Here is a 25,956-nt window from a genome sequence, read left to right on the forward strand (position 1 = left end):
GGTCTGCTCAACACAGGCTCAATCCCTCGGTCCGCGCTTAGAAACCTCTGGGTATTATTACGCGCATTATAAATAACCAATAAAAATAAACTAATCTGCTGAGAAGTGCTGCGGCCTTGTCAATAAGAGTGTAGCAGCTCAACTGAGAAGTGCTGATGTTGTCCCATCAAAAGTATAGCAGCCCCACTAAGATGAACTAGCATTGCCTCAACAAAAGCATAGCAGCCCCACTAAGATAAACTAGCATTGCCTCAACAAAAGTAAAGCAGCATGGGTGTAATTTTAGGGGGGGACGGGTGTGTTTGTCCCCCCCAACTTTCATGGCACACTATTTTGTCCCCATTCATTTGGCTGGGGCACCTTTTCTTTAGAGGTCATGCCCCCCCCAACATTTTCAGCAAAGTTTCTCCACTGTAAAGCAGCCCCACTAAGATTAACTAGCATTGCCGCAATAAAAGTATAGTATTACAATTATAGAAGCCCTGTATAGCGAGCTAACTGTGGAGTACCAGCATTGCCCCATTTCAAATATGGCAGCTCTAATAGAAAATAGATTACACAGCCCTGCTGAGAAGTGCTGTTACTGTCTCTTTAAAAATATAGAAGCCCATTAGCTCTGCACCATTAGGCCCGGCAAGTGCTGTCCCATTGAATACTATTCCACTGAACAAGGTCAACAGTATGGCAAGGTCCATACTGGGTTCTATGTGATAATTCTGCATTTTAAAGAACAAATACAAAAAAGACCGATTTATTTCGGCTGATTTGTGTGGTCTTCAAAAGGCCGAATTATCACATTCTACTGCCTCCCACCCCGCTATACCCCCCCCAAGAAGTTGATCCCACCTCACCCCACACTCCCACCCTCTCCCACGCTGTTACCTTCCTTAGAATTCTGGAGAGTTACCTCCCTCAACACCTCTGTTCCCCTCCCATAGCATAGCATTCACCATCACCACGTACACACACGGAGACATGCAAACAGTCTCATTTGCCCTCTCCCTGCCACCTCCCTCCGCAGATGCAATGCAAGAGGGGTGCAGAGAAATTGAGGGACAGCCTTTCTTTGCATCTGTGCCTCCATTTCTAAAAATCGTTTTGGGTTGGATGTACCTCTACATCTGTGCAGAGGGGTGCACAGATGTAGAAGTATACTCAAACCAAAACGATTTTTAGAAATTGAGGGACAGATGCAAAACAAGAGCCTCTTGATTGCATCCGTCCCTCAATTTTTAAACATCGTTTTTTACCCGGGCCGCCAAAGAGACACAGTATGGATGGAACAAAGGGCCATCCATACTGCGTCTCTTCTCTCCGGCCCGGGGGGGGGGGGGGGGGTTCAGCCCCGACTTCATTTTGCTGAGGGGGGGTGCCCGGGCCCCAGAGCACCCACGTACTCGGCGCCCCTGTCTCGTCCTACTTCGAGAAGCATAAGTGCACAACTGCACTGAAAAAATGGGTACCAAGCATTAGAAGCAGGTATGACAGTTGAACTTTGGTGTTTGATGGTGCATTTATGAACACTGTATTGATTGCTTCTTTAATTTGAAGCAATCTGAGAATTAAGGTGATGTTGGTGGTGCTCTGCTAATCGTGTTGATAAATTCTTTGTCTCCCGTTGTACCCTCTAGTGCTTGGGGCATTTGTTTACACTGTGGAGACCAGGCTGCGCATCTGTCAGTCGACATAGATTCTAGTGGGTTTTGTGCCGCTGAACAAGGTTCCGTGAATGAATTTTAGGCACTGAAACATGTCGGGCATTGTATAATACAACACAATGGGGATCAAATACTGATTGAATCCAAAGGCCCACGTGTTGGGAGATTACTTTTGAATTGTGCATTGATGTTTTTTATGTAATTGTATTGTGTAAACTCTGTATGTATTTTGGATGCTATTTTTGGTTGTTGTATATTGCATAACTCCCCCCCAGGCTTTTAACTTTGAGGATTTTAACACAATAAAAGTATTTGTATTTTTGTATAACTGTTTTTCATTTTGTACTATGTGATTGGTATCTACATGGGTTTTGGGACCGCTATTACAATCAATGAAACGTTTTTGAATTTTGTTTTCTAACTTCTCTACGTATACATTTTTATATAGATCAACATTTAGTATTTTAAAGCATTTAAGGGAAATGTTGACCGTCTGTATGAATATATTTGAGATTGATTTTACACAGAGCACAACCCTTTGCTGTTTTATGTGACCAGGTCTAAACTTGCAGAATGTTCCAGCCGTACTATATACATCTTTTCGTAACATTTACAATCCTCCTGTTCTTCACCGACAAAATGTCACCATTTTATTTCAAGTCTCAAAGTGCAGTCATCATTGTGCACCTGACACTATCTAGTTTGACCTAATGATGAGTTTGTCTGTCCTAATCTCATCCCTTCCATTCCCCTACCATATGTACTTCATTCACCCCAATGTTGGCAGTGCCCTTCTATATATTGTTTTCTTTGCACCCCATCATTCCAGGTGACGGAGAGAATGGGGCGATGTACACACGGGCTTAGACCTGCCTGTGACCTCTTATCTGTAAACTCTTTTCCATTACACCTTTATTTTTGCGCATTGGCTTCTTGTTTCATTGCTTTGCCCAAATTGACTGATTGCCCTCATGACCTCATTGTTTCCTTGCCGCCAGGCCTTCTTCAGTCATCCCTCAGCTTTCCTATTTTCCAATAATATACCCACAGTTTTTATGTTTATTCTTAATGTCCTTGCACCCTCCATCTTCCATTTACCCAACTTTCATCTCTTGTCTCTCTCTTCATCAGTCATTTCTTTTTTCAACCTACTTTTTCGTGAATCTCCTCTGATCACCAGTCTGTTCCCTCCTTCCCATCTCTATGCTCTTCTGTGTGCAAATCCTGCATCTTGTTGCTTAGTTTCTTCCCACTTTCTTCTAGTCTGATTTTGATGAATACTACAATGTATCCATACAGAGTGAGCACCTCATGTCCTCCATCTCCATCTATTTCTTATGCAGGCACCTCTCAGGTTCAGCACCTAATGACTGTGCTCATCCGAGAACATGGACGTCTCTTTGCTTCCACAAGGACTGATGTCTCTGCGTACATCCATGATTCAAGATCTGGGTTTCAGCACATGACTACAAATGGAGTTTCAGAGGCAGACGAGGACAGTGGCAGGACTGAAGAGATTGTTGTGGAACAAATAGAAATGCCAACCTCCAGAACATCGTACCTCGAGGCCACCAACACCAGATCAGCCCTTAAAAACACCACTCAATCTGCGACTAGTCCGAATAAGAAGATGCAAACCATGCCAGGCTGGAAATGTTCCTTTAAGCCAACTGGGGGAAGGTCCCCTAGTCCCAAGTTTGGCAGCTCTAACTTGGATATTCCAAACCTGTCCCCCAGTGGAAATTGGTTAATAAATGGATTGTCATCTCTGAGGGGGCATCGTAGGACATCGTCTGTTGAACGTGTCAAAGACTCTGGACCATCGCAAAGATTCTCGACTTATGATAATGTCCCATCCTCAAGCCTTTCCCTAAGTGCACACAGTGTGGGCTGCAGCACATGGTCCTCTTCCTCTTGTGAACTTTCCAATTCGGACTCCGTCAGTAGCTGCCCCGCCTGCCGCGGGAGTAACTCTTCTGCCTTCATGGGCACAAAAACTGATTGGCCAGGGCTGTCGTCGCTGTCTCAGAGTGAGGTGAAAAGCATGGACAGCAGCTTCGAGAGGTTGCAGGTATGCTTCAGCAGTGAAAGCAGCAGTGAACGCAGCCACCCAGCAACCGCACTCAAGGACCCAGCCCGCTGTTCCCGAGCTATGCAGGGCCTGGTGACCGATCTGAGGACCGAGCTGGAGAAACAGAGGTCCGAGTACGAAACCAGGATACAAAGGTAAGGAGACCACATGCAATTCACAATACACCACATGAACAGTACTTTACCAAGATTTTCACTGAAATCCACTGCACTGAATGCTCCCGAAAACTGATTAGAGGAATTATGTTTTTGTTACCAAAACCTTTCTTTAGAGACACATTTGAAAGCAATGAAACGGCAGAAATCATTCTGTTTGTCAATTTAGTTAGTGGAAGTGTTTGGGATACTGTTGGGTACATGAGAAATACATATTGTTAAAGAAACAAACACTTGCAGGAATGATTCCTTTAATAAATATTCTCCTATATGCAGCTGTCAAAATAAAGACCTATGTGAGATTGAAAGCTAGCAAACAAATGAGCCTGTGAAAATGATCATGCCTGCAGGATTTTTTGTATGAACAAACTGAACATGAAGAACTAAATGATAGATTTTCCCTTTAGAAAGAGACATTATTTCAAAATGTCTGCCATGTTCGTGTGCGTGCCCCTCTTCTTGGTCAGTAACTAACAGACTAAAGGTTGACCGGTTAAACGGGACTCAGACATTACAGCATGGATAGCTTCCCTGGAAGCTGTCCAGACGCCTGCCCCACCTTTCCTGTGTTCACCTATATGGTGTGTATGTGTAACTTTACATTTGTTTACCAAAGCAAGGTGAATAACGCTGCTGAGGCCCCAATTGGCCTGAGAGTAGAGAGAGGGCCGGCCTTGTGGATACATTTGTTGAGGTGCCATTTAAGTGCCAGGAAGATGTCGGGTTCCACTCAAACTGTGGCATCAAACTGGGAATGCATGTAGGAGGTGTTGTCTGGTTCCCATGAGTCTGCAATAGCCCTGCCGAAGAGTCCCCACATGGTGGCTGTTTCCTGGGCAGTACTATTCAAAAGAGTGCTTGTCTTCAGGTTTGAACCATTGCCTGGGGTGGACTTGCCTTCAGGGAACTTGGGAGTTTCCGCCGTGGGTCTCTGCATCATGGGCCGCTCTTGTGCCCACATGGTCTTATGGGGAAGGGGTTGGGCTTGCTCACACTGTGTACTATGGGGGAACTTTGAAAAATATTTCCAGGCCTCTTTTAGTTCCCAGTCCACCTCTGACCCATGTCCTATGGCCGTACTTTACCTCATTGTGTAACTACGTAGTGGCCTATTTTCTGATTCGAATTGGTGTCAAGGCTGACCATGAGGGTGAATGCAGGCCTGACCGTGAAGGGTGTTGTGCCCCACACAGGTGTTCCTATGGATTCTGGTAAATTGTTGTAGCCCAGACTCGTTTGCTTTAAAAACGTGTTCTTGGTTTCTTACTTCGTAGTACCAGGAGAATATCCTACCTTACTCGGCACTGCTTCTGTGCACTTAATTCCAGCTGTTAAGGTAACATTTCAAAATGGTGGGCAAGCCTCGTCATCCCCAATCACCTCTACGACCCTCCATCCTTTCAGAGCACGGTACCACTCGGCGCCTGAACAGAAATGCTTAATATTACGGTTATGTTTGATTTCTCCATTTTTTTGTGTAGAGATGTTACTTTAAATGGATATATTTACCTGGTCATTTTCCGTGTTCTCAACTTTTGCCACATCAGATCTTTGCCTGAAGATTTGTGGGCAAGGCAGCAGAGCAAGATTACATTGATGTGTGTCTGGACATAGATGATGGTGATTGAAGGTAGCAAGTTGGAACATCACAATACTGTCAGTAACTAGTACGGTTGCTCTAGGCCCAGCGCACATAAGTGGATCTCCCAGACAAATGTGACTGTAGCTATACTGGCTCCCTTTTTGGTAGGCAGGAAGAGGTCAAAACGCATCCTCTGTTTTGGCAGGCATAATAAAATAGGCAATGCAATTGTGCACGATAAAGACAATTGTTCGGGAAGCTCAATTCTTAAATAATGTAATTACTTGAAGCTGAAGAGTAATAGGAAAGAAACCCCGAAGCATAAAAAAACTTCAAATAGCTTGCATTTGTAAAAGCTCAAGCAAACATGGTCCTGATTCACAGAACGCTTTCCTATGGCATTGCACCCTTATACAACGCTTCCATGAATCAGGCCCTTAGTGATGCTGCTCTGAGGATAGGTTGCAGGTAATGATTGAGTACTTTTGCAAATCTCAAGAAAACAAATGTTTAAGAAAGACTGGGTTCAACTTTGAACCACACCGGAATTGCAAGCACAGTGGAGCCTGGAGGCCGATGCAACGGTTTTTTAGAGGGATGAAATGGAGTAAGCTTTACTTTTGAACTTGATTTCTTGCCGAAACATTTTCCCTGATGTGCTGCATCTTTAATGCTTGTAATACTTGAACTTTGCAGAAAAATGTAACAAGTGTTTGCCATTGGGTTGTTTCCCTCGTGTTTAAGCTCACATAGAACACTTGCTGCGATTTTTCTCCCTGAAGAACCTGCACTGTCGTGGACCCGCGCTGATGAATCCGTGATCCTTAAAGTGCCTACGGTGCAGCAGTCCTGTTGATGCATCACATTGGTTGAGGCAGGGATCAGTTTGCTGGGTCCCATAACTTGTAAAATGCAAATTGTTTTACTCCAGCATACCAACTACTCCACCATATTCAAGGAGATTCTGTGAAGAAATTTGTCAAGGCATCCATGCCCTAGTCCAGTGCTCAACCTCTGTCAAATGTACCTCTGCCGTTGTCGGAAGTGGGAGAGTGGGGATCATTGAAAACTAGAGATGCTCTCGTCTCAGATTAGTCTAATTGGCCAATTTGTCTTTTCATCCCCAGGACAAGCTTATTTCTCTGTAGAAGAGTGGATGTGTTTGTAGCACACTCTCTAGGAACGTGCACATGTACGAACCGAAAACTCGCCACTGGGGATGGGAAGAAAGGTTTGAAAACCCAATCACACATGGCCTTTTCACAAGGGGAGAATGCAAGAACAGAACTGGGAAACTGATTACCCCTCTCTCTCCACCTTAATAACTCTTGACTGATGATTACTCTTGAATCACCTTTTAAAATTTTGGGTGATTTTTCATATATCTCCGCCACGAGACGCACAAAAGTTGTATATGTAGAAAAATAAACTTTTTTATTCGTACTATTACACATTAAATTTAAAACAACATCGTTAATGATATTAACAATCAATACGGATAAGACCAAGAACATTTTTTTGTTTGCACAAATGGGGTATTAGTAAAGCTGTTAGGTCACTGTTATGCTTTAGTCACAGAACAGCCTCTTACAATTTTTATAAGAGTAGGTGAGGACCAAATTATGTTTAAATAATAATGTCAAATCGCATAACATAGACTTGTTCAGAGCAAACCTGACTTGATCTCTGGTCAGGCGAACTGACTTAAGTTTATCAGTTACATAGATAGTCGACATGTTTTGGCCATTATACTAAATTAGATACTATCTCTAGTATCATTTCAACAGAGGTTACATGGCCTTCTTCGGGACAGGATCATTTCTTTTGTTGGTGCTTTAGTCTTGACTACACCTCCAGTAAATGTGCGTGATAACACTGATTATTTGTGGTATGCTGTATGATCTCTCGTGGTTCATCAATATTCTGGACTTCTTCAAACCACAGAGGTGAAAAAATAGCCGCTGCTTAGTTTTTAACGGGGCCTCTATATTGGTTTCTGTGGAATTCTTCCTAAATTGTCCACCCAGGTGCCATCTTATTAATTTCCAGGTGTCGATTATTTATCCTAGCATATTATTTTAAGAGTTCAACACATTAAATGAATCTTCTGTTTTCCCAGGGGTCAGCTTCTGACCTCATAAAAGCCTTAGTCCAGCACAAGTTGGCTCTGCGGAAGCTTGAAAGAGATTATCAGATAAATGGGGAAGGCAGGGCTTGCCCTTTACATCTGATGGGGCAAGTCACTGTTTGAGTGTTATGAACCGAAACTGAAACCAATTGTTCTGAACAGAAACCAGTGATTTTAAATGTTAGAATTTCTTCACACATGAGGCCTTTTATATAATCTAATTGCCTTTTGCCATCAATGTTGTTCTTTACATCCTGAAATATATTCACATTGCTCTGGAAATGGAGATTCTTTTTCCACGTGTTCATTGTTCTAAGTTGAAGATGCACACATTTCTCCATGGCATTTTCGTTTGGGGAAAAATGCACTTTGGGTATCCAGTCACTTGTATTCGAAAGTAGGACTTTAGTTTTGGTATTTGCCAATCAGATTCAGGTTCAATTTTGCACTCTTTATTTTCATTGTAACCAACATGCTGATGTGTGGCAGTTACAAGTGAAATACTGCCTTTTTGTCTGTCAACCCCCAGAGTGTTTCCCAGAGGAATTTCATTTGAGCATGCGGCTGACTTTAAACCCTACAGGGTACCAAAATAGCTCCTAGCTTTAGCATGAATCCTTGCACCAAACCGGTTGGGACCTCAACTAGAGGCACAGGCATAGCAAGAACCCAAAAGGGCACAACCCATCCCTCCTCTGCCCCTCTAAGGGAGGAGTCAAAGGTGTAAGTGGCTGGGCCAAAGTGATTTTTTTTCCAGGTTCCTTTATTGATAATATTGCTCCCATGTCAGAACAAAGTCTTTCTTTCTTGCAGGCTATCCCTTAATGAACTCTACTTCACCAGGGCTCTATCTGGTTTGTCTACCCAGACAGTGCAAATCGCAAATCACCAAAAGGATGCAGCGCCTGATTCCAGAGAGGAAAAGTGAAAGCTAAACCCAATGGTATGACCAACTCCCAGGAGATAATGATGATCAGCTTGACTACCCCCAGACTATCCATTTACAACACTAAATATCTGCATGCACGATTTATATATTGACTCTGTGCCCCTGGTAAGCATCACTGGCCCAGTAGAAGGGGTGAAGTGGGATTGCACTGATGCAAATTCCCAGGTTCATTTGCCCTCACAGATTACTCTACCCTCCGCTTATAGGTGGCATTTGTCTTTTTTACAAATATAACATGTTGTTCCTTATTAATGTTTTAGCTTGTGACCTTTTCCCAGCAAACACCCCCTGATCTTAATCCCTTTCTCTTAGCATCATTCTTAGATTGTCGGGGATTTTGTGAACTACTGTCAATCCTCGAAACAGGAATTGACATCAGAGTGGGAACAAAAGTACAATCTGCAGATCCACAATCTCTCACCAACGAGGCAACGTTAAACCTTGAATTTAGTTTCCATCAAGTCTATATACCTTGTAATCCTGTTAGAGCAGCAGCAGTAGTAGTAGTTTTTGTATAGGCAGTAGCACATTTGGTATTAGTCCTAATAGTGTTCCAATAGTATCAGTAACACAAACAGCTGTGTGTATGGCAGTATTACCATTAATAGTAAGGCACCACTGTATATCTACCCTCTTTAAAACTCTAAAGCCTTCTCGTAATCCCTGCTCTACCTCCGTGTCTACCCTTGTTGCACCTCACCCTCCCTATGCTTCCTCTCGCTTCCGCTCTTTCGTCCTTTTTGCTCCACTTGCATGGAATTCTCTTCCCAGGACATCTGAGGAAAAGGTTCACACCGATTTGGTCAAAGCCAAACTGAAAGCCTACCTACTTGTCGCCGAATTACCCTCTTAACCTACCTCGCATGTGCCTTCAAGCTAGCATTTTTCCCTTGCCTCCAACCTGCCACTGTCCCTTGCTTTCCATGTCTGCACTATAGCACTTTCTCCATCATGGTCACATCACTAGCATAGTTGGCAGTTCCGCCTACCTGCACTACAAAATCTCCGATTGTCCACCTGTGTGTTGTCCCTGGTGACTTCCATTTACTCCCCTCCACAACCTGGTCAGAATGTATCCCATTTTAAAAAGCTCATTGCTTCCCATCAAATTTGATATGTTATCTATTGTTTGTTCTTTTGCATCAGAAAGAGCATTGTGCTTCCTAGCTGTTGGGGGCACTTCCATATCCCCCTGCACTCCTCCCCGCCCCCTAGAGGGTACCTACTTCACTCGACCAGCGAGGCCTTTTCCTGATGGCCGCCCCACGTGGTCTGCATCTACAGCTGATCTAATCAGCCCTTGTGATCTCCACCTGCTGCCCTTATTGGCTGGGCACAAGCATATCCCCTGGAGCATTGCTGGAGCCAGCAGGCGAATGCTGGCCCCCTCATAGGGCCTCCATCTAATGGCCAGGGTTCTTCCTGTCTGGCCTTGTTAGGGCCTGATGAGGCCCCCCGATCACGACAGTGCACCGGAGTCTCCACATACCGATCGATCCGCCTGGTAAGCCCCTCACACAATGCCATCAAAAGCCTCCTCATTCACGGCACCTTCTGTACCTTTTCACTGCACTCTCAATGCCGGCCTCACACTCCTAGCACTACTCAAGCAGACCGCCTCTATTTCTGCCTACTTTAACCGTTATCTTTGCCACTGCTCTTGGATCTTGGCCAATCCTACCTAGACTCTTCTTGCTCATGGAGCTACTGTGTCCCAAACGAATTCCCCCTCCCCCACCCCCGAATGCTCCTCTGAGCACGGATCCTTTGACTCCTTTCCTCATTGCATTCCAAATGTTTTCATTTCTAACCTAATGGCCACATGATTCGGCTTCTATTTGCAATCTGTTGCTGCAGCTGTTCTTCAAATGTGCCTCCTGAACTAGCTAGCTGTAAATCTCATCTAGCTACAGGCAGTGCTTTCAGCTTCTGGCCTTCGATTAATGCAAATTTCATTAGGTCAGTGATGTCCTTCAGGAAACCTGCGGGGGAGGCTGGAAGATGGTAAATGACAGTAATGGTGTGGTTTATGTAGTGGTGAAGAGGAAGTGGCAGATGAAGCGCTTCATAGATGGGAGAGTGGTAGATTCCTGGAGGGTGCTTGCCAGTTATTTGTGAAGCTCCCACTGCAGTAATTCCTTTGTTTTGCAAATCTGATAATTCACTGTTTCTGGTGCATTCCAGATCATTCAAGAGTGAAGGGTTGGGCGGGAGGAGAAGAGCAGTTATTGCACAACCCATGCATGGCTGCTGAATTGGGCTAATATTGGTATCTCTTCTGACCCTCACCTTAATTTCCAGATGTATAACAATTGAATTGCTCTGTTTTGACCGGGAATAGTGGGATAATTACATAGCAATGAAAGCATGACGGAGAAAGCGAATGTGTGTACAGACAATTCACCAACAAAAACAGGGACGTCGTTTCACCAAAATGCCAAGGCGAGCGGACGTAACATCACATGACCCTTGACGTCTGACATCACAGGAAGTGATGTCACTGACCCCGTCCCAAGTGACATTGCAGGAAGCGATGGCACACGGCCTTCGGATACATCTACCACCCGTATTTCCAGGCGCTCTCATTTCAGCCAGATATTAGAAATAAGGGGAAAAGAGGGAGGCGTGATTTGTCCACGATCACGGATTTGGGGAATGTCATTTTCCAGATTCGACATGGGGACTATATATAAAACATACATAATGCAGTATGTGTAACTGGGTAACCAAAATCTCTAACACAGGCTACAGCTAGTGTATGAAACATCTATAAATCAATGGACACAGAAGAAAACTTTATCTGTGGCAAAAAAAGCACTGACCTGGAGAGGCGTGCGCTGTCTGTTTACCCAGGAGCAAAATGCTGCACGAGAAAGACCTGAAAATTAAATTATTGACCAGGATTTAGTATCAACAACATTCCCTGGTTATGAATGGATCTATTATTCAGCTACCACTACGCTAGAGGAAGCCTATTGTGCGGGTGTAAACTGAGGCCATCTGTCTCGGTGTGCATTTATCCTTAAGCTATGTGACAACCCAAACTCAGAAGATCTGTCACTCACTCCTTTTACCATCCCTGCAGTTGTTGGACCTTTTCCTCTCTTCAGAAAGCTTGCCTTTCTTAAACCGAAATTGCCACCACCCGGAAGAGGCTACAGGCCTAGAGGCAAACTAGAGGGCAGGAGATTTGAGTAGGGTCAGTCATACCCCCGGACACCCTCCAGCCCTGCCAGCCTTGGAGAGGCACTAGTCTGTTGTTAAATTACACAATATCCCCATATGTCAGCACTCAAACGACCAGACCCGGCAGCTTCTAAATGCCTCCATCTGGACCTGGCCCTTCAGGTTGATGAACTCACCTGCATTCTCATGCAAGCTGAGGTGAACTTATCAGGCCCTACCAGTTTTCTTTCAACACATGTGACAGAAGGCTATTTTATTTACAAAGTTATTCCTAACACTAGGTCCCTAGTAAAAAAGCTTTTTCGCCCTGTGTGTTGACAATCTAGTGCCCATGGGTGCTTAGCCCTAGTGGGTGCTGATGTGCCGACTGCAAGGGGATGTTGCGGACCTGTCCCTGTCCTCTCTAAACCACTTTCCTATTAGTTAAAACAGAGTGCACACATTTGGGGGTCAATATCTGTATTTTAATATTTTCGCCTCCCAGCCATGTGGCTTATCAAAATGCAAGTCAAAAACACAAGTTTTTATAAGCAGAGATTTCTATGTCATTCTTGTCACATAGAACTCTATTAAAAAGCTCCTTATGCTCTGTACAGTACTAAGACTGTGGAAAGCAAATGGAGTTGTGATAACATTTGGATTTCTTTTTGCAAGCCCTTTACTTAATATGTAGGGGTATTGTGGTCTGGGTTATCCACCGGATCCTGCTATAACAGTCAACCGGTTTCAGCGGGATTCGCAAGTGGCCGCTTTCTTCAGGACGAATATTAATAAATGAAATATTCCCTTGGAAATTCTTCAATGCTAAGAAGAATGTTGAGGATGTCTTCAGGTCTCGGACCAGCTTAGTTGGGTCAATCCCTGAGTCCTACAGGACAAACAACAAAAAGAGATAGGTGGACTGTCATCAGTCTCCGAGTACTACTAAAAACTACTGGACATATATTTAAGTCATCATTCAGGAGTAAGGCACATCTTACCTCTTATTCTGGCATTTGTAGTTATGCCTGTTCTCTGTTGGAACACAGCTATAGGTGTCTTGATTCTTCCTGTCAGGTAGCCTGCGTCTCTCAGTATTAATTCCTAAAAATGGAGAATGGGGAGTACAGGGTTTTATGTTTCCAAAAATGTCCTGTGCGCTACATCTCAGTCCATCTGGACTCATCTCCACTCTATACAGGTTGATTTTCAACGTCTGTCTCTATATATAACCGTATCCAATCCGCTATAAGGATTCTGATCATTACCAAATATGTAGTCTCATAAACTAGGGAATTAGAACCAAGTTCCTTCCTAGACAGTCCTTTGGTATAGCATCAATCTTGCTTTCCTTTCCCTTTTTAATTTCCCTTTTTAATTTTTAAATATTACTCCTACGGTGAACCCACTCGAGTGGATAACAAGGTTTTTGGGGGGGCTATTGATTGCCACCGCTTACCTTCTTTTCTTTTCCATGCCGCTGCTATCGTCCGTGTTTGTTATGCGCCATTTTGTGTTTCTATTTATCTGATTGTAGTCGCGGGTTGGTCACATGGTCAAGCGTGAACTACAAAAACAGCTCAAAGTGACTCGGGAGATGTAGTCTCTCTTCCGTGCTTGGGTACCGCTCCGTCATTTCGAAAGCGGCATCACAGTCACGTGAGCGCAAACACCAATCGCTCGCAAGTTGAGCCACAGCAGACTCCAGGGCAGTCGGGAACCCTGGTTCTCTTGGCCGCATCTAATTTTCATAATGTTAAATGTTTTGGAAAGCCAACTCTGTTGATTGGTAGCGGCATCGCGGTCATGTGAGCGCAAAAACCAATCGCTCGCAAGCTGTACCACAGCAGACTCCGGGGCAATCGGGAACTGTAGTTCTCTTCTCATTAGCCACGTCTAATTTTCATAATGTTAATTGTTTAACGTACATTCCGGTTCGTAAGGTCAAATCGGGAATTTCGTTAAATGTGTGGTCTGAATTAACAGGGCTATTATCCTAGATCGTATATCGGGATGAGCGCAAAAAAAACCAAATCGCTCGCAAGCTGTACCACATTAAACTCCGGGGCAGTCTGGAACTGTAGTTCTCTTCCCATTAGTCGCGTCTAATTTTCATAATGTTAATTGTTTGACGTGCATTCCGGTAACCAAGGTAAAATCGGGAATTACGTTAAATGTGTGGTCTGAGTTAACAGGGCTATAATCCTAGATCGTATAGTGGGATGTTGTTATGACGGGAGGGACTATGCAGTCACGTGAATGCTTACCGTCCGGTCCCAGGAGGATCTGGGAGTTGTAGTGTACCCATTTTATTTGTGTTAACAGGACCATTGACATAGATCAAATGTCGTCATGTGTACGGTTACATCAATGAACACATAAAATGTTATTGTAAGGCCATAAAGGTTCAACCATAATAGTAGTTGGTACGAGATCTTTGCCCTTGGGAGTCACTCAATAAATTCCGAGGCAGTAATTCATAAATAATAGAATCTGCCCTCACATTGCGGATGTGTATACTGATTCTGATTCTATCATAGGACTGCCAAAGCTTGCCAGCTTATTTCTTCATTAAGGCCTGTGACATGGCTCCGTGTCCTATAGATCCATTGTTGTTCTCTTCTCAAAAGTAGAGCTGCTAAATTTCCACCTCTTTTAGGTATTCTGACCTTTTCTAGTATGGTCCAACTCAGGTCATTCTCAGTGTGGTTCATTTCAATGTAATGTTCAACCAATGGGGCGGTCCTCTTGTTGTTTCCTATATTGGATCTATGTTCTCCGATACGTGTCTTGATTGCTCTTGTCGTCATTCCAATGTAGATTTTCTGGCATGGACATTGAATCAAGTATACCACATTGTTGGTGTTACAGTTCGTAAATTGCCTCTGCTCCCAGGGGTATTTCCAACCTATGTCTACAGTAGTTGTACGTTGGGTGAATCTACAAACAGTGCAATTTCCACATGGAGTATGCCCCACAGGTTTAGGTGTATTCCACAATGTTGTTGAGTCAGTAACAGTAGTTATTTCTTTGTAGGTATGTACTAGTGAATCCCTAAGGTTTTTTCTCCTTCTTATCGCAAAAAGTGGCTCGGTAAGTTGATCATCAATATTTAGTAGGTGCCATGCTTTTCGAATCTCTTTCTTTAAGCGGTTAATAACCGGAGAGTGACTAAATACTGCTGTGATAGAGTTGTCGTCTCTCTTCCTTCTGCCATGTTGGTTGAGGGTTATTTCCCTTGGTATATTTCTCGCCCTCTTTTTGGCTTGTTTTATTATTTTTTGTGGATAATTTCTCTCTTTAAGATTCTTAGTCTTTCCGCTTGTAGATCGTATTCAGTTTGTGTAGTACAGTTCCTCCGGAATCGGAGAAACTGACCAAAGGGTAGATTTTCTTTTAAAGACCACTGGTGAAAGCTGGTATAATCCAATAGTGAATTCCTATCCGTGGGTTTTTGGAACACAGTGGTCTCGAAAATCTGGCCTCTCCTTGTGATTTTCAAATCCAGGAACGTGGCCTCCGTTTTGCTGGTCTCATGTGTAAATTTGAGAAAAGGGTTTAAACCATTAATCCACTCTATAAATCGTGAAAGAGTTCCGGCGTCTCCATTGAACATTAAAAAAATATTGTCAATGTAGCGTCGCCAACTCACTATGTTACTGACAAAAGGGTTGGTTGCAGGGTATATATGTTTTTCTTCGAAGTCTGCAACATATAGGTTTGCTAGAGTCGGTGCAAAAGTCGCGCCCATAGCTGTTCCTGCTATTTGTTCATAATAGTTTTCTCCATTTAAAAAATAGTTTTTGGTCAAAGCTATTTCTGCTAATCGCATTATCAATTGAATGGGCATGTCGATAGTTTGTTTGTAAAACTTTTTCAATGACTTTCAAGGTTTCCCTTTGAGGGATCTTGGAGTAGAGTGACTCTGTCTATGGTCACAATATAGATATCTTCACTCTCAAGTGTTAGGTTATCCAAGTACGTCAGGATCGATGTGGTGTCTTTTGTGTAGGAGCGCATTTTACTCACTTCTTCCCTTAGGAAAAAGTCGGTAAACTGGGAGAGTGGCTCTAAGATAGAGCCAATTCCAGACACAATCGGGCGTCCAGGTATGGGGAGGACACACTTATGTATTTTCGGAAGTGCGTAGAAGGCAGGTCGCTTTGGATGTTTTGGGTTTAGGAATGCAGCTTCTTTATTACTTATATATCCTTCTGCCTCTGCTTCTTCAATAATGGGGCTGATCATATTTCTGAGGCGTTGAGTTGGATCACTCCCAAGTTTTTGATATGTCATGCAATCTTCTATAAGGGTTTTTACCATTTCGTCATAGTCAGTCTTGTTCATGATGACGATGGCTCCCCCTTTTATCTGCGGGTTTTATGACTATATCGTCATTTGTCTGTAGTTCTTTAAGAGCTATATTTTCCATTTTGGTCATGTTCTGGAAAGTGCTTGAGTTATTCTCTGCTTCAATTTCTTCAAGCTTCTTAAGGATCAGTTTTTCGAAAGTTTGAGATTCAACAGTTATTGCATGTGATGGCGGGTAGTATGTAGATTTATTATGCTTTCCTGTTACGTCTGAAGGTCCATTATGGTTATTTTTAGCAAAAAATTGTACGAGACGTATCTTCCTCATTAACTGGGTAATCTCAATTCTCGTCTGGAAAGGATCATGAGCGGATGTAGGTACAAACGAAAGTCCTTTCTGCAGAACTTGCAGATGTGTGTTCGAGAGACTAAAGGTAGAGAGGTTGACTACCAAAGATTCCTTTTCGGGTTTCTCATTTGCTATTCGTATTTCTAGGGGTTGTATTGTGGGTTGGCGGTCTGCTGATACCACCCTCTCCCTCTGTTCCTGGTGACGATAGGTGATTGATTCTGCCACCATCCCCTGGCCTTTCCACGGCCTCTTGGGGCCTGAAAACCCCGAGTATTACCGCCTCTGTTCTGTTGTTGGTCCTCGAATCGGACGTTGCCATTCGCTCTATCCGTATCTTCATCCGAGCTCCCACTCGAGAAATTCCTGTTCCCAGTCTTGGTCTGTTCCTTTGTCTATTTGGTCTACCTCTCATGGGTCCTGCATACGGCATAGTAGCATTTTTCTCTTGTTCTTCATAATACGAATCTGTTGTATATGGATACTTTTTTTTCGTGAGAGAATGCTGCAATGTCCTTTTTGAGTTTAGTTACCTTTTTGTTTAAGTTTAGTTCTTTGAACTCTTTAATCGTTGCATCCAGGGTAGCCATGCTCTTAAGGTAGTCACCAACAATCATTTTTGTTGTTATCACATCCTGTTTGGTAATGATTTCGTTCATCAACCTCTCTGATACACTTTTGGCCGTATTTATTATTAATATAATCCAATCCCTAGTGCATTTGTTTGAGATAACTCCAATCTTTTCTGAATTTCAATTCTTCGAGGAAGATTCTCGGTTCGATCCTGATAATGCGTCCATTCGGGGCAATGTGTGCCCGTAGATATTCGGTCATAATGGCCCCATGAAGTTCGGTTCTGATTAACTTCTTACGTAACACTTCCAGTTCATTCCAGTCATCGCTTTTCGTAGCTATCGCAGCTTGCTGTTCTGCACCCAATATTGAGGGATTCGGAGGGATTCCCTCTATTAGTTCCTCTGCAAAGGCCAGATATGTTGCCTCTGCCATTGTGTAGAGCTTAGATTTATATTCGTTAAAAAGTACTCAAATGTTTAGTCCACGTCTCTCAATGTTACTCATTACTCCTTTTAAAGTGCCCTATTGGTGCACTGACTCGCGGTGTTAACCGCCAGAAGGTAAAGTAACTACATAAATAGAGTCGGTAGGTGTACGCCGCTTATCTATACCTCCAGTATTTCAACACATATGTGACAGAAGGCTATTTTATTTACAAAGTTATTCCTAACACTAGGTCAGTTAGTGTGAATTAAATAATGAAGTATGTAACGAAGGCGGCTTTTCAGGGGCAGCCTCACCTGCAGGATGAAAAGTGCTGGTGTCTCTGCGGTACCACAGCAAGCTCTTTAAATCTGCCGGGTTTCCTGGGAATACAGCGGCCAATCGGGGAAGGGAGAAGGCGGGAACAGGGTGGCAAGGGCAGGGAGGGAGAAGGAAACCAGGACAGGTGCAGGAGGAAAGCACTTGCAGTGATAATTAAATAATTAAACCTGGCACGATGGTAGCGTCCATGCCCCTCTGAGGACCCAAATGTAGGCTCCATAAGTACCGCTATAGTGCCTCAATGTATCAAAAATAACGGAGGTGACTTATATGAGAAACTTAGAATGGTGGAACTAAAATGCCACCGATATGGATGGATTGGGTGGTACTAAAGCAAAATATATGAAACAAAGACTTCTTCTACCTCACAATAGCTTTATTGCCTCCCTCTGTGCTGCTAAAATGCCACTGATGAGTCACAACTAGCAAATTAATAATAAATAAAAGCCATGGTGAAGTCTTTTTTAGTAAAATGGTTTTTACCATGCAGATCTCAGCCGCCCTTATCATATTGTGCAGGAGGCCCCAACATTTGGTGTTGCGCCATTCAATCTACTGATTTGAATTTACACACTTGTGTAGAATGGAACTTCTATCTGCTGAAGGCACTCGTGTGTGGCAGTACCTGTAGTAGAGGCTAAGCAATCCTCTCTGCATACCAATAGCACACAACGCTCGCATTTCTCCTGACGGTGCAGCAAAGCAGCAATTCTTTTCCCCTTATATTTTGATTCTAGGAAATATTTCTGGTTAGAGAAGAGAGAATACATTCCAAGGACACTGGCTTTGAAGTGTATAACACAGACCTTTTCCGAAAAGGAGTGAGAAACAAAAAGGAAGTAGCTTGACGTGTTGGTTTTTATTTATTTTCCCTGCCATCTCTGGATTTTCCTTTTCATCTCCCTCTAAACACCCCCACAATGCCCGCATGGTAGCTCCTACAATTACGTGAGCTTACTTTTTAAAAAAACAAATCTTACCAACCGAATGGGACGTGTAGTTTCCAGTTCAAACAAACAACATTCATAATCTGGATGTTTAGATCACGCTGCCATACCGTTTCACGTTTGAAAACTGTCTCTATCAGCATATCAACAATTCACAGCATAAACGGATTTGCAAAAAGGGAAAAGCAGGGGAGCAGGAATTTACATAATGCATACTGTGTACAGAGTACAAAGGTTGCACCTTTTTATTCAAAACCAGGCACTGAAGAGTAGGCTTTTAAACTAAACAAAAAGGATACCTTATCTGCATTGGGATGTTGGAGGCGAGACATAGACAGGTAATTTTCTTTATTAAAGGATTTAATCATGCTGTGGCTTTAATAATGAGAGGGTAAGTCATTGTCTTGTTACTTACCATAATGGAAAAGACTACAGCCACAATGTTCACTGGCCACACTGGGCAGAAGCAGCCGAATATGGGCAGAATTAGGTCATCCGTGGGACTCCCCTGCTCCTGGGTATTGGTGGTGGCTGTGGAGGATGCCCTGGCCAGACTGATCCTGGAGGGCGAGAGCAGCGCCAACTCGAGCTGCCCGGCAGACACCAACTTGTAAGGCATGCCATGGCCATTCTGGTCCATGTCCATAGACTGCTCGCTGGACATCTTGACCAGAAGGATTTCTTCAGGCCATTCTCCTCCTTGCTCATGGTGCTGGTTAGCAGTTTCTCTGTCTCTTGCGAGTCGGTGGGCTGGGCATTGGCACACTTGCTTAGTGCCTTGTCAAAGTGTGCATCGGTGTTCATAGCCATTCTGGGTTTTAATGGAGGGACCTGGCTAGCATTCCTTTTTAAGATGTTGCACTCTAGACTGGTGCTAGTTTTCCATCCTGGGCCAGCAGAGGGCAGAATACTCTGGCTTCTAAGCGATGTGATAATTCAGCCTTAGATTGAGGCAGAGGACCTTATTGCAGCATGTCGGGCCTGTTCTCTCGGGCAATACGTTGGCGAAGGGCCTTCTAGAAGATAATAATAAACTATTATTATTATTCGGTAAATCTTATAGGGCGCACATGCCTGAAGGCCTCAGTGTGCACAAGTAAGGCCACCTCAGACCAGGTGTAAGGGTGTACCAAGGAAGGAGCCACAGAACGTAAAGAGCACACCACGGACAAACGGCATAGAGGGGCTGAGCACCGGAAGGACCAGGCAAAATGCAGTGAACCCTATCAGCTGTGCAACACCGTCAGGGAACGCCATGAATACTATGCACAGCTGCCTTCCATTACATGTAAGTGTGGCCTTATGCGGCCGCATGACCCTTCACTTACCGCAGAGCCGAGGCGGCCGGGGGGAGTGGCCCTCGCAGACTCTGTGGGACGGAGTGAGTGAAGGATGTAACCGGCACCATAAACCATCGTACGGCAGCTGCAGGACAGGTCACAGCTGAGGAGGGAGACCCGACGCCAGGGTCTGCCCCTATGCAGCCTGGCCACGGCACCTTAGGAGGCGCTGCGATGCAACCGCCACAAGTCTTCCCCCTAGAACTCCAGAGGCGGGAGGAAATGCAGGCCAGGACGGCAGCCTTTAAAGGAGGCGGGACGAAGCCTCACAAACCAATGAATGGATGGCTAGGCAGGGGCCCTGGTGATTGGTGGGAATTTGAAGCCGGAAGAACAAACGAAAGCACTCCAATTCACGTTGACTTCTCTTCTGTTTACAGGGCGCCAGAGAGAAAAGTGAAGGAAGAACAGAGTGGTGGGCCTATCCGGACACCACGAGATAGGAGAAAGCTGGGAATTACCCACGTATAATTTAGAAGAAGGGAAAAGCAGTGAAGAAACCGTTTGGACATTTTCTTTAAGGACATTTCGAAGTCCAATTCCATCCAGGAAATAAATATTATTTCAGCATCCACATGTCTCCTGAGTCGTAATTCCACACCAGGCCAAGAGGGTAACATCAAGAAGTCCAGGGTGATAGATCCAGCGTGAGAAATCCAGGGTATAGCAAGATGGATATGGGGTAGTCTAGTGATTGCAATCAAATAGCAGTTTTTTAATAGCTTTTTTTAAAAAGCCTAATATATTTGGATTATTTCTCAAGTGCAGAGTGAGTCCTCTCAAGGTTTATAAACCTAGTAGCAGTCTGTGGTAAAATGTAACCTAATCGTATATGAAATGTCAGCTGACTATAGAAGAACAAGATGGTAAATGTGATGGCATTCTTTTATTTGGAACTAGTTGGTGAATAGTGTTGTAGTTTGAGGTGTTTGGTTGTGTGCTTTTGTGAACTGGAAGGTCGTTTCCTTTTAAAGATTAAGCGTTCTCGTCTGGTTTGGAATGAGGTTAATAGCCAGAATTATGGACTGAGTATTCAGATTGGTTTAAATGAGTTTAATATTGGCAATGATGTGCTAATTAAGCCTTAGAGCCTGCGCTTGAGGGTGGGATTCATGTGCATTAGTTACCCAATGGTCCTAAGAGAACGCAAAGACTCTGGAGAAGCTCTGAGGGCACCTAATCCGAGTGAATCCCACTTCCCAAGTGTACGACTGCTAATAACATCCATTTGCTGTGGGGGAGAGAAGCTAGATCACACTGAGGGAATAGTGTGCGGTGCCGCATTGTCATGGAGACTAAGCACTATGCAGTGAAGAGGCAGGGGCCACAAAGCTGTAGCCCGGAAATGTGGAGCCAGGAAGCATGTACCAGTGTATTATTATGATGATGATGATGTGAGTGGTGAATGGGTGGCAGCAGGTGAGATGACTGGGGTGAAAGGTACAGACAATAGGGTCACAGACTGCAAACTGTCCTGCACTAAGGGAGCGTTAATGTTGGCTCTCAGTTGTCAGGGAAATTGTGAGCAACATCCAGGGACTAGTGCCCAGAATCTGCTCGGATTTCTTCTTCCTGATTGGCTGAGACCATCGAAAAATTTCAGTTATCACCCAATTTTATGGTTCTCCATTTTGTGACTTCAGAAGGATGGCATACTGGGTCAGCTCTGCTGGGATTTCTAATTGCTTTGTGCCGGCAGGCCCCATGTGAAAGGTGAGCGCTGCGGTGGCCAAGATAAGGCCCCGTCGGCCAGCCTTAGTTTGCACCAAATAAGGAGATCAGACAGCCAGCTGGTAAATCGAGCTTAATGTATTTATATCGCAAATACACAGCATACAGAGTTATCATCAGGGAAAAACAGCATGCAGCAGCCACATGTTCGGCTAGTTGCCATAAGGCGCTCTCTAGCATCCCCACCCTCGAAAGCTGGTTTATATAGCATATAATAGGCAAACACTAATATGTTTCTGTACTATCACAGTGGGGGTATTAGTTGGCACGACATTTGACAAGAACTGTTGGCATCTTCCTTGTGACACACACCTGCAGGGGCATTGTGTTTTATTATGAATAAGGAGCATTTGCAGAAATCCCTTCTGATATCTCCCATGCATGGGGCTAATGCTAAACTTGTATAGAATAAGCGGAAGGGAAGGTCTGATGTGTTCTCTGCCCTAGGAGGGATTTGGGCTTGTCCGGGGTGTCGTGTAGAGCAGGCCTAGGGAGGCTGAGGGAGGTGCCATAGAGTTTCTGAGGCCTAACTGTATGGGATAGCCTAATGGCATTGCATAACATAGCAATCCTGCACATAATAGCATAGCAATCCTGCCACATCAGTGCTTAACCTGTGAGCCATCCACCTTGCAGGACCAACCGATCTACACCCAAGAATCAGCGGTTCTCAGGTTTAAGAATGAGAAGAAATATTGAAGGTAGTGCACAAACCATTACTGTCCACCTACCTTGATGATCTATTCGGAGGGATGGAGTGAAAAGGACTGTTCAGACACAATTATTAGGACCAAATAAGACATACGTATGTCAAACATAGCCTACAAATTACAGATGGCCAGTAGGGAGGTGTGGATACTGCTCAAATTACCTGGAGGGATAGCAGGAACCTGAAAGGTCCACTCGGGCAAGATGCAGCCGAGAGGAATAGAAATTACAGTAGAAAATGTGGCGCCTCTGAGACCACCTAGCTAGACGAGAGTAGCCAGCAATTACCTTTTGCATTGGATGAAACGAAGCAGAGGTTGAAACACTATTGGCCCTAATTAATTGGTTTATATGAAATAATTGGGTGCCCTTGTATAAAGAACATGGTTGGAGAGAGACTTTGCTGTTAATCTCTCTAAGTTTTAATACGTTGAGAGCAATGTTTTCCAAGTGAGTTAAATATGATGTTGGCTTCTCGGTTTCGAATGTTCTAGCACTTTCTGATTTGTGTGACTTCATTACAGCACAGATAAGACCCATTCATCTTATGTGGGAGGGGTCTAGTTGAGGTGCGGGGTGGGGTGGGGAAAGGCAGTGACTGAGATAAGGGGAAGTAGTCAGGCTAAAGAATAAAATTGAAGTGATAAGTCACACTGTCTACGGCTCCGTTAGTGCATGCCCGATCCGTACCACAAGCAGCGGGCTCTTGCATATTTACATTAGCGAAGAGCGGGCATGTACTCCTGTATTCACGGGCAAAGAGCACCTGCCAGGATTGAGCCCACGCCCCTTCGATGCGCCCGGGTAGAGGCGGTGCTCGAGTGGCATTTGAACTTACGGACACAAGCAATCTGGGCCCAAGGTGGGTCCGATGGTCAAAGGACTTCAAAATCTACATAGGGGCAATGGGAATGTAGATGAGAGAAAGAACAACCTACTGACCCTAACCATTGGGTGCAGCAGTCTGAGACATCCTATGTTGGTGAATGAAAAAAAGCAACGTTCCATGAAATCCAGAATGCCCTGGCCACACACTTTGCCCGCACACCACCACTTTGCATGCACTGAGTGAGGGTGCTGGAGTCTTCGAGGTGAGCCTTGTGGCATGTAGGCATTCCCTTTGTACCTTACTGCAGCACATGGTTTCGTTTTCACTGCAGGTAAGCCCAGATGGGCTTAGGATGATTTAAAAACCCTAAACCAACATTGTAAATAAAAAAAGAAAAAAGTTTCTCCTAAATTATCTGAGCAAGGCCTGCTGGCTTTGTCTGACGGGCTTTGCATTCCTTGGCCTGCTTTGATTTGGTGCTGATAGAATGGTGTTAGCCCTGGCTGGGATGCTGTAGTCCATCTTGTGGCCTTCTATTCCAACAGGGCAGACGCGATTATCTTGGGACCAGTGCCTCACCATCCTGCTCTGCATCCCTTCTTATTGGCCAGCCTGGGAAGCTAGTAGCCAACGATGAAGCCGGCAGGCTAAGCCGGCCCCCAGACGAGGGCCCACTACTAAGGCCCTTTCTGCGCCTGTCCAGGCCGTGAAGGGCCTAAAGGGCCTAAGATTCCCCTGCACAAACAATGATCCGTTGTCCTGATTGATTACTAGGCTGCCTCCCATGTCACTGGATCCTAGTCTTTCCAAGATCCCTGCAGTCATGAAAGTGAGTTTGGCTGACATCCAACACTAACTCTCCTGAAGCGTCTACAGTGCCTTTCACCTCTTCCATCCCTGCCTCAACTAACTTAATTTCTTTCCCTGCACTTGCGACTCCCATTTGTGTTTAGCATTGATCGGTGCACCATCTGCTTTGCATGTTTAGTTTTACATCCGAGCAACATTGCATTGTTTTTGTTGCCTCGGTTTTCAAAATTGAATTTAGGTGTGTATAGTTCATACATTTCTGTACCACTTATCTGATGTAATTCTATTCCTTCTGGTTTGCCTTTTCCTACTTCTATTAGGCCTTGTGGTGAGTTTAGCTAGAACTGTGCTGTGCAGTCACTCCTCCGTCACTCCTTGTCTAAATTTCTGCTGACCTAATGGCCCTCTCATTTCTCCTATATTCTCTAACTGCTACACTATCACCTTCCCCCCCCCTCTCAAAGTCCTGTAGGAAAAAGCACAAAAAAGACATCTTGAGTGCAAACCCTGGATTTCCCACTGCAGACACCTATGTCAGTGCTTCCTCTAGAGAGGTTTTCACTGATATCCTCTTCTCTGTCCCCTCTCCCGATCTATTGACCCCTCATCTCATCTCTACCCTCTCCTTCCACATGCTCTTCCATTAACATTGCCACCAAGTGGGAAGTCCTCTTGGCAGGTTTCTCATCCTCACGTTGCTTCATTAATGTTCATCACACTGGCACCATCCTGGTTCAGGGTCCACAACCCAACCTCCTTCTCTTTGACTGAATCCTGCCTTCTCTAATTAACTTCCTTCCTTCTCCTGCATATCTATCTCTTTCTTTCTTTTACTTTGTCTTTCTCTCTCCTTCTCCTCCTCCTTCTCCTCCTCCTCCTTCTCCTCCTTCTTCCTCTGTTTGTCTCTTCCTCTGTCTCTCTCTCCATCTGTCCCTCTCTCGTCCTCTGTCTCTCTCTTCCTCTCTGTCTCTCTCTCTCTTCCTCTCTGTCTCTCTGTCTCTTCCTCTCTGTCTCTTCCTCTCTGTCTCTTCCTCTCTCTCTCTTCCTCTCTCTCTCTCCTCTGACTGGTGTACCACGCCCCTGTACTCCACCTCTGCCTTCAACGGCTCAGACCTCCTCCACCTGGCAACTTTTAACGCACACTCGGCCAACAAACACTCCTCTGACATTCGTCTCCTTCTTGAAGACATTGACCTTGACATTCTCGAACTTACAGAAACTATCGTGTTTCTTTTGTCAAAATGGCATAGCCAACACACACACCGAAAGGTTGCATATTTATAAATCACTATAGGTTGTTCAACATCAGACCGGTTTAATACACGAGGCAGATGGTAGTCACCATTGACCATGTAACCCTAACAGGACAGCGTTGAGTGGCCGCTGTAGATTTCTTTCTCGATTCTTGCAATGCACCTTCATTTACCTCCTTAAAGATAGTGGCACAAAAACTTTTTTTAAATGACAGTTAAAATACATATTGGCACATATATGGCCTAGACCACCAAATCGCCACAGCCCCATCATTGCCACTTTCCCCAGGTCTAAGCGCATTAGGACCCTTGTCATGTGAGTTGAGACTGAGGAATGCTTTCATGGGTGGTGTTACAAATCGAGCATAGACCGGAGAGAAATCCCACCCCCAGTGCTCTAGATACTTCAAATTGAATATAGAATCTTCAAAACAAAATTCCCTTGTAGGAAGGGGAGAGACATGTTACTACGTGCTCGCCTCAATCTCTTGCCAACAAACGAGATCTTGGCAATAAGAGGCAAAACTGAATCCAATTTCTGTCGTTTTTGCAATATACAAGAAATAGAGTCAATACGTCATTTATTGCTAAAATGTGCTGCAAACCAA

The 25,956-nt window shown here is 44.4% G+C and overlaps 1 protein-coding gene across 4 annotated transcripts in view; it reads left to right on the top strand.

The window, feature by feature from the left end:
• ARHGAP22 (Rho GTPase activating protein 22) overlaps nucleotides 1-25,956 on the top strand; it is a 986,960-nt gene that overhangs the window by 944,043 nt on the left and 16,961 nt on the right. For all 4 annotated transcript variants that reach the window (XM_069611165.1, XM_069611166.1, XM_069611167.1 and 1 more), the window contains one exon: nucleotides 3,002-3,884. In XM_069611165.1, coding sequence (XP_069467266.1) covers nucleotides 3,002-3,884 — 883 coding nt within the window. The remainder of the gene's footprint in view (nucleotides 1-3,001; nucleotides 3,885-25,956) is intronic.

The sequence above is a fragment of the Ambystoma mexicanum genome, chromosome 8 (assembly GCF_040938575.1).
Source record: "Ambystoma mexicanum isolate Mex_15411 chromosome 8, UKY_AmexF1_1, whole genome shotgun sequence".
In the NCBI taxonomy this organism is placed as follows: Eukaryota; Metazoa; Chordata; class Amphibia; order Caudata; family Ambystomatidae; genus Ambystoma; species Ambystoma mexicanum.